Source organism: Podarcis pityusensis (genome assembly GCF_964106645.2).
Source record: "Podarcis pityusensis genome assembly, chromosome: 13".
NCBI lineage: Eukaryota > Metazoa > Chordata > Lepidosauria > Squamata > Lacertidae > Podarcis > Podarcis pityusensis.
In genome coordinates, this window is record NC_138038.1 from 11,153,481 (window position 1) to 11,167,642 (window position 14,162).

The 14,162-nt window shown below is 41.3% G+C and overlaps 1 protein-coding gene across 1 annotated transcript in view; it reads left to right on the forward strand.

The window, feature by feature from the left end:
- Positions 1 to 14,162, forward strand: part of TANC2 (tetratricopeptide repeat, ankyrin repeat and coiled-coil containing 2) — a 192,730-nt gene that overhangs the window by 100,318 nt on the left and 78,250 nt on the right. Inside the window, exon 6 of the mRNA XM_080976441.1 lies at positions 5,290 to 5,400. Within this exon, the coding sequence (XP_080832567.1) occupies positions 5,290 to 5,400 (111 nt within the window). The remainder of the gene's footprint in view (positions 1 to 5,289; positions 5,401 to 14,162) is intronic.

Consider the following 14,162-nt stretch of genomic DNA (forward strand, 5'->3'; position numbering starts at 1 on the left):
TGTGTTATTAATGTTATTTGCGTTTTTCCCCCCTATGTGTTTTTTGTTGGTGTTTGTATTGAAAAAACGATTAAATAATTTTTTAAAAAATTAAAAAATAGCTGGCTAGTAGAAAGTAATGCTTGCCCACGAGGCCAGCCATAACTTAACACACCCCTGTCTTTTATACATAAGCCTACTGAGTTCTGTAAGTAAAGAAATTGCCCCAGGAGTTTGGATCTTAATCAGGAGGGTAGGTCTGGGATAAAATTTGAATCTCATGTCCTTAATTTTATTTGTCTCTTAATATTAGAGCATTAGCATTTCGTGTTTTCTTTAGATGGCATTCCACACCATTACATTTAGGTCACATTAATTTAGATTTTTCTTCTTTAAATTGGGGGGGGGGGGGGAGAGTACAGATTTATTCCCCTGGAACATTGTTCTGTTGCTGAGAGAACTATCCAAAGATCTGTTCTTTTCTGGTTTCAGGTTGTTCAGTATATCAAGAACATTACAGATTTCAGAGTGCTATTTGAATCTACAGGCATTATATTAGGGAGCTTGATTGCCTTACTCCTTGTTGCAGTCAAATATGTAATCACAAATCAAGGGATCTCTTAATTGGATACCTGCAGATTATTTCCTGGAATGGTGGTTATCTTTTCTGAGTAATATAGATTCTACCACTTGTCATATGCAAGACCTTAGAGGGTTAAAACTATTTTTATTTTGTATGCCCTTATATAATGGGTTGTGATGCTGCCACGTTTTCCTTGTAAATGGTGTTCCTTATTGATGTTCATTAGTCCTTTATATTCTGACTTCCTGGTGCCTCTATTGCTTACCTGTTATGCTCTATTGCTATTTAGCTTTCTCTTTTTTTTTTAAGAGTAGGCACTTCCAATATGTAGCAGAATAAGGATCTTGTTTTTTGTTTTGTGTAATTATTGTATGACTTATTGAAATAATGTAAAATTAACAAGTTTTTTTTTAAAGGAATGTACTCTTAGCCTCACAATAACCCCAGAGTTAGGTTATGCCACAAGAGGATGTCTTTTCCAAAAACCACAGCATGGCTGAGCAAGTTCAGCACTCTGTTCTTTACACCATTCTGACTCACATTGTTTAACGTCTGTAATTGGATCTTACAAGCTGGTGATGTGTAACTAGCAATTAATGTGCTGCTTCTCTGCAGTGGATACTAGAGTTCCTTTAAAGCTTTGCTGGGGTCACTCAGGGACTTGTTCTTGATGTTATGATATTCTCTCTCTACACATCTCTGGTTGACATCATAAGTCTCATAGGTTTCAGTGTTGCTTATAGGCTGATGACACCCATCTCAGCTGCTCTAACGTAGAACTCCCCACCACCACCATATCTGTTGCTGGCTCTCTTTATATTTTTGTTGTTGTTGTTTAGTTGTTTAATTGTGTCCGACTCTTCGTGCCCCCATGGACCAGAGCACGCCAGGTACTCCTGTCTCCACTGCCTCCCACAGTTTAGTCAAACTCACGCTGGTAGCTTCGAGAACGCTGTCCAACCATCTCGTCCTCGGTCGTCCCCTTCTCCTTGTGCCCTCCATCTTTCCCAACATCAGGGTCTTTTCCAGGGAGTCTTCTCTTCTCATGAGGTGGCCAAAGTATTGGAGTCTCAGCTTCAGGATCTGTCCTTCCATTGAGCACTCAGGGCTGATTTCCTTCAGAATGGAGAGGTTTGATCTTCTTGCAGTGATCCATGAAGGGGCTTTATGTTTTATGTAAACTTTATATTTGGGTGCTTGATTGCTTTCCCCAACTCTTCTGTTCTGCCTCATGCTCATGCTGCAATTTTGAACACAGTTAGTTGGGCATAAGTTTGGAATGTAAGTCCCACTAAGGGTAAATATGCTTAGCTGGGTGCTGTTATATGTTTGGTTCCTGCAGGTTTTGTCTACAGAGCTGCTCACATATTTTTATTATATTTGGTGGTTTTTTTGTTGGTAATAAGTTCCATGCCTGCCCCTTTCATATTCTGTATGCTTTTTCGCCTTTCTGTGTGTTCTTAGGTCCAGTAACAAGCTTATTCACAGGGATACATGGGTTGAGTCATCTTGACCACTATCGTTGTAGATCCAACAGTTATAATAATTGCTCAGAAGAGTTTCACTGACTTACAGTCTGGGGTACTAAAATGCCACACTTCTTCTAATAATAAGAAAGAGGCTAGGACAGGAAACATGAATGTGATGAGTGCCACTCGTGTGCTTAAAGATCTTCACTAGCTTCAAGTTTGCTTCTAAGCACAAATCAGAGTGTTTGCTTTGACCTGTAAAGGCCTAAACAGCCTAGGACCTGGGTATCTGATGGAATGCATGCTCCTATTTCTCCGTTTTTGTTTTTGTTTATCACTATAAAGAAACGTACGGGGATATACATCAGTGTTGAACACACTAATGTGAACATGTTAGCAAAACACCTCTAGAATTTCTTTGGAATAAAGCAAAAACAAACTCTATTGCCTTAATCACGCAATATTTGATGAAGCATGGCTACTTTTCTCAGAATTTTATCCTTCTTTCTCTTTGTTCTTTCAGTCCAAGATAATATGGTAATTCTGTCATCATTGCATATTCTGACATTTTGTTTAACCGCTCTTTCACAGAAGGTGTTTATGTTATTTCACATACAAAACCGCTGTTGTCATATAAAATACTGTTTCTTCATGTCATTGATGGACATACCCATCTATAGAAATTAAAACATTATTTTTGATATCCGTATTCTAATTGGTGTAATTCTTTTTGAAAACATGTATAGTTTTTCTCATTGCTTGATCAGATGTCAGTTTATTAAAATGAACTCCTCCAATTGTTGAGGACTCTGTTAAAGGTCCCACCTGCAGAGTTGAAGTACTTTGCTAACATGGGCATAGCCTTCTCAGTTGGCACCCTGTTTATGGAATTTCCCCAAAAAACTGTCCATTAGGCTCATATTTGACCATCATTTTGGTGTCAAACAGTTCTGTTTACCTAAGCATTTAGTAGCACTTGATTGAACTCTTGTTTTAATCTGGTTCCCTCCCCCCTGTGTTCTGCTTTATTATTTGTTTAAATGTCTTGACTTTTGAGATTTGTCAAGTGGGTTCAAATTATTGTTTGTAAACTGTCATAGGGACTGCATGGTCAAAAGGTGGCATAGAAATTATGAGCAATGTTTATCACTTCACCCCAAAGTCTCTTAATTAAGTGTTTTGAAGCAGTCACATGATTGCTTTGTCACGAGCTCAGCTCAGCCTACAGATTTGTCACACCAACTTTTGTCCTGTGACTTGCAGGGCGAATAAGCAGAAGGCATGCTTTTCTTAAATTTCAGTCCTGGTGCCCTTTAGGTCACTCAGAGGAGCATTTTAGGCTATCACAAACAGAGGTAGGTTAAGATGAGATTGCAAACTTCCCCAAGATCTGCCAGTGGGACTCACGGTGGAAGAGGGATCACATAATAATAATAATAATAATAATAATAATAATAATAAATTTTATTTATATCCCGCCCTCCCCAGCCGAAGCCGGGCTCAGGGCGGCTAACAACAATCAAATAATCCAACATTCTAAAAACATTTCATTATAAAAATTAATTAAAATCAAATTGATGGCAACCGTTAAGCAAAATTCTGTGCAGATTGCCAGAGGAGGGAGTCAGGCTGTGCCCTGACCAAAGGCCTGGTGGAACAGCTCTGTCTTGCAGGCCCTGCGGAAAGATGTCAGGTCCCGCAGGGCCCTAGTCTCTTGTGGCAGAGCGTTCCACCAGATTGGAGCCGCAGCCGAGAAAGCCCTGGCTCTAGTTGAGGCCAGCCTAACCTCTCTGTGGCCTGGGACCTTCAGGATGTTTTTATTTGCAGACCGTAAGTTCCTCTGTGGGACATCCTGAGTATTTCAGTTAAACCTAGTACTCTGGCTTCTCTCCTAAACTAGTTTTTTAGGTCTAACAGATGCTTGCTTTATGAAATAATTTGTGTATTATAAAACAATGGAGTAATTTGGTTATGATTTTATGTACTATCAACATAGTAACTTAGTTATAAATATCTTCAATCTGAATTCAGCAATCAGCACCATTTCTTTCATGGTTGACTTGTTTTAAACAGTAATTATGAAGCTCTAAAAATTTGTTCTAGAAATCTGTTCACTACCCACACAAATGTGTAAGTCAGCCTTTGGGAGGCTTGCGTCTTCAACCTGCGATGAAGTGGAATCTGTTTAAATACTTGAGCTACCTTCTTTGGCATGCAAGTTCACATGATAGGCTGCCTCCCACATTGCTTCCTTGCTTTAATTCAAAGAGGTGAATGATTTAATTCTTCTTCTTTTTTTAGGAAACAAATTTTCCCATAATTTAACCATAGCAAATTAATCTTCACTAAATGTGAAGATTGTTTATTCTTCCTAAATTGAAATTAGCACGTGCTGTTTTCCTTTGCATAAACTTTCTCCTGGGAAGGTGGTGTCAGGCTAGGTAGCTGCTGGGTTGCTATAAAGATGGTAATTTTTCGGATGCTTGAAAGCTCTTCAACGTTGGTTTTAGAACATTTGTTCAGATACTTTTTTTTTATCCTTCTAGGGTCTTTGGCCAAATAGGTTGTGTGGGTTTTTGCACGTCCTACAGGAAGAGATTGCTTTCATTTCACATATTAATGTGACTCGGTTATACTGTCTTCTGTTATCTGAAAAAGCTAAAGTCTGTTTAGAACATCAGAGTACAGTCTCATAAGGCCTCCATTCAGTAAGCAGAAATTGATGGTATTATTTGCACAGTTACATATTTGTGTGCCCTTAGGATTGTGCGGAAGCTGTAACTGGAAGGAGTCTGGTGCGTGATTCTTTTGTTCAAAGTGGCTTATAGAATGGGCAGTGAAATATGGTTCCTTTAGATTACAATGGAGGATGAATTATTCCCATCACTTGTGCATGTGCATAATCTGTCCAGGAGACATAACCTTTAGTATGCAATTCTAACCATACTTATATTGGTGTAAACCCCATGGGACAGAGTGGAATTTGCTCCTGAGTAAATATGTGTAGGGTTGTGCCATTAACTGTTTTTATTTCACCTGGAGGTGGTTTCTTCACATAAGTTTTCTCAAAAGACAGCGTGGAAATTTGCATTTTTAACGTGATCCACCTCTTTTCTTAGAAATGTAGAGTTCCCTTTTTTGGTTTTACAAAAGGGAACATGATCTGGGCCTGACATAGTTTGTTTAGCTAAATGCTTCCATGTGTTATTTACTGTTCACTTTCTCATGACCTTCCTTTGTGTTTCCCTTCTTCTTAAGCTCCTCTAAGGAAGGCGAAATTTGTTGAGAGCCCTCGAATTCCAGAATCTGAGCTTGGCTCGCCAACTCTCACTTCTGCACCAAAACTGGACCTTGATGCCTACTGCCCTGGTAAGCATGCATGCAAAGCCCTCACTGTGTTCGAAGAGAGACACCATTTAGACCTTGATAAATAGCTTACAGGTTTTGTGTGCTTATCAAATCTGGCAGTTTTAAGTTTTGGCAGCAGTTGCTTACAGTACTTGATGCTTGAGTTCTTAGGTGTTAAATTAAGGCTTTCCAGAACTGAAATTACTTTACAGCCAGCATTATATCTCTGCTGGCTCATGTCATGGAGAATGTTTGGAAAAGTTACAGCATTCATTTTTAAAATTGTTTTTTAAGATACATTGTGTTGCTCATTCCCTCTGTGGCTTTGGGTGTTGGAGGTTGCTACAGGGGCTGCTTGGGTGTTTCTGGGTCAGGCTGCTACAGATGTGAAACACTGGTACTGAAAGCAAAGACAAAACAGTTTTATTTGCCTATTTCCCAGCCAGAGGTGGGGGACATGTTGTGCTCCTTCTGGGGTAGCTTGTCCGCCTTTGGTCCCCACTTTGCACTTCGCTCTCACCTGTGGCTCCTAGAAGCTGTCAGCATGCGACAGCAACCACACTACAGGAAACGACTTCAGCTGGCCAGCTAAACCAGGTGAGGGTAGTCAATGGATCTCAACCCCTTGGTGAGTTAGGAATTTCCCCTGCATGTGAAGACAGGCTCTGGTGGATTGAGCAGACAAGACCAATAGTGGGTCCAATGGACAAGAAGATAGTTTCTGCATGTTCTGTAGAGAGAAGTGAGTGGCAGATGGAGCTTGTCAACCTGGGAAGATAGCCCATTTGGGGGAAGGAAAACTCTGGTCCTAAACCTCCACTGCCTTGTGGAATATTGTTGGGAGAAGAAAAGACTAAGGAGTAAACCCCACACAAATCCAGAGTTGAGTTTCTAAGATGATTGGATGGCGCCCTGTACGTCTCCTTCTGGCAATTCCTGCAGCCAAGCTGGTGCCAAACGTATTGCTCTGCTTTCCTTTGGACCACATCAGCGAAGCCAGGAAGGGGTCTTGTTGTCTGGGCAGCCCAGGACCCCCATACACACTACTCCATACATTTTTACCATGTATGTGAAACCACTGGATGAAGTCATATGAATTGACAAGCTGAAACAGAATCCAAACAAGATGAATGTCCTTGTATCCAAACATACTGGTGATCTAGGTGAAATGTTCAACCTGTCTTGGATGGAGTGGTGTTTCTGATGAAGCAGGTTTCTGTCTTGCAGTATTCTTCATTGTGTCATTTTTCCTGGATACTCGGGTGAGGGTGGCCATTAGGGTGCCTTTTATCTACTCCAGTAGATATACTGGCTGTGCGTGATCTTTCCTGGAGAAGTTGAATTTGGTTTCAGTCATCGGTCCTTCAGTTGCCTCAAGGATGGACTAGTGATGTTGGCCTGGCAACTTCATTAGTCCAAAGTGTGATAGCCAGACCTTTGTCTGGCACTTACAGGCAGGAAATTATTACTGTCTGTCGTATGTCAGATTGTTAGTATCTTATCCTCTTCTGGGGTCAATTCAAAATGCACGTTGAAGTGTTGGCTGTAAAACGGTTTAGGACTAATTTGCCTTATGGATCAATTCCTCCTATATGGACTTGCTTGGGAATTAAAGTCAACTTCAGAGGCCTTGCTCTTGGTGCTGTCTTAAGATAGCCACGAGTGCCTGTGAAAGGCTGTGCTTTTTATGTGGTGGTGTCATAGCTCCAACCCCGTCAAAATCCATGAGACTCTTTCTCTGTGCCTTTTCCACCAGAAATTGAAGATACTTTTGTTTCAGTTGGCTTTTAAGGTATAACTGCATTGTTTTAACGATTTTATCTTTATTTTATGATACTGTACTATCTTGATACCTATACAGTAGTACAATAGCAGCATAAAATATTACATTCTATTATAACACAAGAGTGCTCCAAAAGTGCGCCCTCCCCCTCACACAGAAAATCTCCCAATGTTTATGTGAGTAGACTGAGGAGTGAATTTGGGCGATGGCCAGTTGCTAGGGCACCCTCTGCATGGGCTTTAGAAAGATACCTGCACCTGACCAATCCCCTGTCCCGCTCTCTGCCATGCTTGATGCTTATGGGGCACTGAGGCTGCCACTCGGCCAGGTTGCTGAGCTATTGGTCCTTTGTTCCAACCTATCAGCGGGCAGTGCCGAGGAGCTCTGCCCTACGCCACTGCCCCCTTGCCAGCTGGTGCTGCTGGCAGCACTGGCGACAACATGGAATAGGAGGACAAGCGGGTTATCAGCTGCAGACCAATCAACAGAGTGGAGTTACAGCTCTCCAATCACCTGGACAATAATTGAAGTTTTTATAAGGTTATGGAAAATAAATATTAGGCATCACATTTGGTTGTGTGGGGGCCCCAATGGAGAGATAAAAGCAAAATACTTTACAATTTGACTAAATAAATGATAAAGAAGTGAATAATTAAATGTATAGATTGAATATATAATCTCCTAGGAGATACAAGTAAGAATACATATACTGCTTATTTTAATACTTTAATAAATATTTTACAGTGTTGCCCAGATATGTGTGGATTTGTATTTTCCTGCATCATATTATACCAGTAAGACACTCTCCAATTCTATAAGCATATTGGTCAATTTGACCATATATACTATGTGCCATACTCCAATTAACCAGTCATCCAGTGTCAGAGTCCTTAAATTAGAGCAAATAGTTGTTCATTCTGCTGTCAATAAATGTTGGACCGGTTCCCTGTCATCTGCTAATTCCAAATCTTTAATGCACCCAAATAATATAACTAATGGATCTGTTGGTAAATCTGTTATTTTAGTTTCTTATTTACTGTCCAAAGATTTGCTGAATATCGGCATTATGTACTTTATACCCTCAGCATGAACAACTTGCTGTTCTGTAAATACAATTAAGATGTAGTACGGTTAAACACCATTGAAATAGAAATTTATAAAAGCTTCCTTTAAAACTGATACTGACCATACATTTTGAACAAAGCAGATACTTTCTGTCTCAAACATTTGTAGAACTAGATATGTCAACTGGAAGCAGGGGTGACTGTAGGTAAGAGTAATCTCATTCTCCCCTCTACATCTAAGCAGGGTTTTGACTGCTAGCCAATTGAATTGCAAAGATATTTCTTTTCAGCAACAGGTTACGCCCTTTCAGAGATTTCTGGGCGATAATCACTTTGGACAAGGGAGTGTTGCCTGGAATTTAAAAGGTTATGCTATAGAGCTTATTCGTGCTCTTTTAGACGCACCTTCTGTGGTTTCAAAAGTTCAACTTCAGTTACGACTTCAACAGGAAATAATGGGGTCTAGTTCAGAAAAGTTCAGTGAAGGTTTTGCTACCCATTTTGTAGGGGAGGAAAAAAAGGAGAAAGAAAAACCACCTGTATTGGATACTACAAGGGTCAAAACTACAAAACTTGGAACTGCTTTCATAAAGGGAATTCCTGCTACTGTTAGACAGGAATAATGTTTACAATAATTGATTTATAAGATGTTTGTTCTCATGACTTTTCAACAAACAATCCAGAAGTTTCCCTTTCAAAGCATTAATTCTATCATGCAACAGCAAGCTATCACTGTGCTTTGGAACACATAAAAAAAAAGCCTGACTAGCTTTTCAGATACCTTTTAACTGAATAACTTTCTAAAGAAATGCCTGAAGTAACTGATATTATAATTTGAAGTCTTGTTTATTCTGTTATATTTTATTCCAAGAAGACCCATTTATCCTAAATAGAACCCAATAAGGCAGGCATGTATGTACAAAGTGCAGTGGTACCTTGGTTGTCAAACTTAATCTGTTCCGGGAGTCCATTTGACTCCTGGAACCATTCAGAAACCAAGGCATGGCTTCTGATTGGCTGCAGGAGCTTCCTGCACCAAATCGGAAGCCGCGTTGGATGTTCAGCTTCCGAAAAACGTTCGCAAACCGGAACACTCACTTCCAGGTTTGCAGCGTTCGGGAGCCGATTTGTTCGGGAGCCAAGCCGTTCAACAACCAAGGTACTGCTGTATATTTTTTTGTGTGATAACTTTTAAAGGCCTGCTGAAAATGTTTCTATTCCACCAGGCCTATGCAGGAAATGAAGAAAACATCTTTCAACAGTAGTTATTCAATGTCTAATTTTAATTACTTTTATGGTTTTTATTGTATAACTTTATGTATTATTGTAAACCACTTTGATTGTTTTTAATGAAGTAGCAGTATGTAAATATTTTATAAATCAACAAAAAGGAGCACAAAATTTGGCAAAAGAAATGCAAACAGACAATAAGAGATGCTAGAAAAGAGCCATTGCTTGAAAGATAAAGACCAACTACAAAACAATTATAAATACATTAATAGTAGGAAACCGGCTAGAAAGGCAGTTGGACCTTTGAAAAACAAGGGATCAAAGGTGTGCTAAAGGCAGATAAGGATTTTGCAGAGAAGCTGAATTAATTCTTTGAATCTACCTTTTCAGTGAAGCTATAGGGTAGATCCCTGTGCCTGAACTAACTTTCACAGAAAGGAACAGAAGCAACTAGCGGTGACAAGAGACAACATTTTAGGCCTTGTTGGCAAAATAAAAACTGATATATCACAAGGTCCAGATGGCAGCCACCTGAGAGTTCTGAAAGAATTCCTGTGAATAGTACTCTGTGCGACCCTCTGTAGCTTCTTATTTTATCTACTGATGGATTTCCTCCAGAGTTCAGAAAGGAACTGGGAAGGAGATGTGGTATTCCTCCACTCTTCAATATAGGAAAGTGGTCAAAGCCACTAGGGGAAGTGTCTCATGTGTAGAAGGGGTCTAGAAGACTCTCTGCAGCCGACCTGGGTATGCACGACTTCTAGGGCTGAACTGTATGGAAACCCATTTGATAAGCATCAGTTACAGATAACAGCAATAATGGTTTTTTCCTTTCTCTTCTTTGTCTTCACCCTTATTTTGGAAAGGCACTATGGGCACTACTATTTGGGGTCAAAAGCGCCCTTAGCTCATTTCCCGCAGACACAGAGATAAAGATTTTGTACTTTGGGGCAGGACATTGCTTTCTTTAAAATAAAACAACAACAACACCCCACCCATCTGGCTGGGTTTCCCCAGCCACTCTAGGCAGCTTAGGTAAAGGTAAAGGGACCCCTGACCATTAGGTCCAGTCGTGACTGACTCTGGGGTTGCGGCGCTCATCTCGCTTTATTGGCCGAGGGAGCCGGCGTACAGCTTCCGGGTCATATGGCCAGCATGACTAAGCCGCTTCTGGCGAACCAGAGCAGCGCACGGAAACGCCGTTTACCTTCCCGCCGGAGCGGTACATATTTATTTACTTGCACTTTGACGTGCTTTTGAACTGCTAGGTTGGCAGGAGCAGGGACCGAGCAACGGGAGCTCACCCCGTCGCGGGGATTCGAACCGCTGACCTTCTGATTGGCAAGTCCTAGGCTCTGTGGTTTAACCCACAGCGCCACCCGTGTCCCTTTACAACATCTAAAAACATAATAAAAACATCAATCCTTAAAAATTTCCCTAAGCACAGCACGTACTTGTCGTTATTTGGAACTTGCATCAAAATAATGGACTGTATTCTCACCTTTTAGCATGAATATGCCTATTCAAGCTTCCAGCCAACCACCCAAGCATTCTTCAGGATTTCCTAACATCCAAAGAGCTCAAAGGGGACATTCCCCTCCATTTCCCCCATTAGTCTCCCCCCCTTTTATGCAATCTGTGATCTTTCAGTGGCTACTGAGCATGATCAATCACCATTGATCTCCTTCCCTCCCCCTTAAGCTTTGGAGGAAAAACACTTCTGCCAAACTTGGGGCTCCCCCCCCCCCCGGTATACTAACACTTCTTTCTTATTTCTTCGTGCCCTCATTTTGGTTCCATTTCTGTCAGCACTCACTTCCCGAATTTACTATTACAGTGGTACCTCGGGTTAAGTACTTAATTCGTTCCGGAGGTCCATACTTAACCTGAAACTGTTCTTAACCTGAAGCACCACTTTAGCTAATGGGGCCTTCTGCTGCTGCTGCGCCGCTGGAGCACGATTTCTGTTCTTATCCTGAAGCAAAGTTCTTAACCTGAAGCACTATTTCTGGGTTAGCGGAGGCTGTAACCTGAAGCGTATGTAACCTGAAGCGTATGTAACCCGAGGTACCACTGTATAAGGAGTGGTCAGGGCTTTTTTTCCAGCTGGAACTCACCAGAACTGAGTTCTGGCCACTCTTTGGTGCATTCCGGCAGCTCTTTAGGTTGGGGCTGTGTGCCGGCGGGTGGCACAGCACCTGGGACTGCGCGGTGTGCCCATCGGGTTGCCGCAGCGATCATGTTGGTGCGGCGATTGTGGCTGCGCAAGGTGGAGATCGGCAGCAGCATCGCCGAAAGTGGGTGGGGGGCGAAGAAGAGAAGGTGGGTGCTCCCCTAAGAAAAGCCCAACAACTTTGGGTGGGTGCTCAGCAAGTTCCACCACCTCTTTTTCTAGAAAAATAAAAAGCCCTGGGAGTGATAATGTTATTATTAATTGCAATAATAATGACATGCCAGCTCTATCTAAATTCTGTGAGCTGCTATGACTGCACTCACGCCATAGGCTAGCAGCCTAAACCACCATCACCCTCCCCACCCCAACCCACTGCCAGCTATTTTCAGCCATCTTTCTCTGTGACTGTGGGGAAACTGCAGAGAGGAAACCAGAGGCTGTTCACCTGATAGAGTACCACTTTCAGTGTTCCTGCTCTTCGTCCTCTTTGTAGGAGTCCTCCTTGCTCCTGCTTTAGATGGAAGAAATTTAACAGGTGGCTGCTGACTCTGCTCTTATTTACCATCCTCAAAAGGGAAGGTTCCAGTGTTTTCATAGTGTTTAAGTGTTTCACAGTTGCTGCCCTGCGTTGCTGTAGCCTATAGTTTGTGCATCTGCAAAGAGATCCCTTTGACTTACAGATCCAGGTACGTAACATGTAGCTTGGTGGTGGGGTCTGCTTTGAGGTTCTGCTTTTGATTCCCTTCTGTTTTGCTTGAAACCCTAGCATAGCAGAATGCAAATGGCTGTGGATTTGCATGCCAAAACGTAGGTTTTCCTAACTTGCTAGTTTTGATTTTCTGCAGATTTGGATGAAATGTTTGCATCTCAGTGTAGTCTGCAGAAAATGGCATGGTTAGAAAGAAAGGGCCTCCACGACTTAACCTGATATGTTCCTTGACTCTTCTGTTCATCAGTTGACTTCTTCAGTATCTTGAGGGACTGCAGGCTGTTGCAGATGTGAGAATTCCATTAAATCTTTATTTAGCTGCAGCTCGCTGCTTGGCTGCTTCTGAACTTGGACTAGTTGCTTGGCAACCTCATGTAGGCTGTGCACAAAGGGAGCACAATGCAGGCAGACAAGACTTTTAGCTGAAGAGTTGGGGAGGATCTATTTTTAGCTGTTTTCTGAAATTTTGACTGCTGAGTTCTCTTATATGCACAGGTATTACATGGAGATTGTATTCTTGTGATGTGGACACTGACATATGCAATTCTTTGATAAGTTGTGGTCACACAGAGTTTTCCAGTTTAAAACAGGTTCTGAGAACAAGGTCAGAAAAAGAGGCAATGGCAAACGCCTCGGTTTCCCCTAGGAGAAGGCTGACTTCAATTTAGCTGGTGAAAAAATGTTGAAAACCAATTGTCGCAGTTCAGCACAGGCTATGTGTAAGGATGCATTCCTAATCCCGTCTGAGACCTGGAAGGTTAATATTCCTTAAAGAAGTGTTTTGGAATAAGATAAAAATAAATGGCAAAGTCACAAAGCATATGGGAGAGTCATGGAGAGAGCTGTTTATGTGTCAGCAATGCAGTTCCATATGTTAGGATATCTTTCAGGGGAACTTGACTCCCTCCTTCTCCTCTCACCCCTCCCTTCTCTTCAAAAAGGACTGCAGTTCATTGGAGAGAAGGGAGCAAAGAATCTGACTTGCTGGGGAAGTTTGCAGCATGTTTACATACGCTTGTTTGCAGATGATGAAAGAAAAAAATAGAAGAAAATAGGCTTTTTAAGGTTTCTGTTGAGAATACTGGAAGCCAAAACTCACCAAAGGGAATTACTTTGACATAAAAGGTTTGTTTTTCTTGCTTCCCACCACCTCTCTCCACTCCCTGTTGTGGAACATTCCATATGAGGTATGTGCTATTTTCTCCTGTGATGAAATAGGGTTAGTCCTCAGAAACCTCAGGTAGGAGAGGGGGAGAGGAACTTTGTGTTGCTGTTCATACTTAACATTTTGAAGTTAAAACCAAGGTCTCTGGCCTTAATTTTTCTTCTTATTCCCCCACACTGTAGTTTCTCATTGCACTCCAGAATAGTTAAGTCCTTTGTTGCAGAGGTAATATTTCAATTATTGTAGTGAAAATGTTGACCCTCGTTTCTTAATCTGAATATTATTGCTGCATGCTGCCTCCCCCCCCCAAAAAAAACAGGATTCTTTTCATACTGCTGTGTTTTCACAATAAATTTGTAATGTTTTATAGAGAGAATTAATGGAAGAAAATGCCAAATAAGCAGATTATGTTTTACTTATAATCTTACATTTTGCCTTTGCTTTCGTATCATGGAGATTTTATCTTATCAACAGTGGAACATTTCTTTGTATTATATTTGAAGTGGTCCTGAGATATTCAAAAGAAGGTCTTTGGAAGCCTATTAATTTGACCCGATATAATGAACCAAAAGGCCCAAAGTGGCTTGAATACTTCAGTTTACAGTGGAACCTCGTGTTATTGATGGGATCCGTTTCGGAGGCCAGACTGTAACATGGAC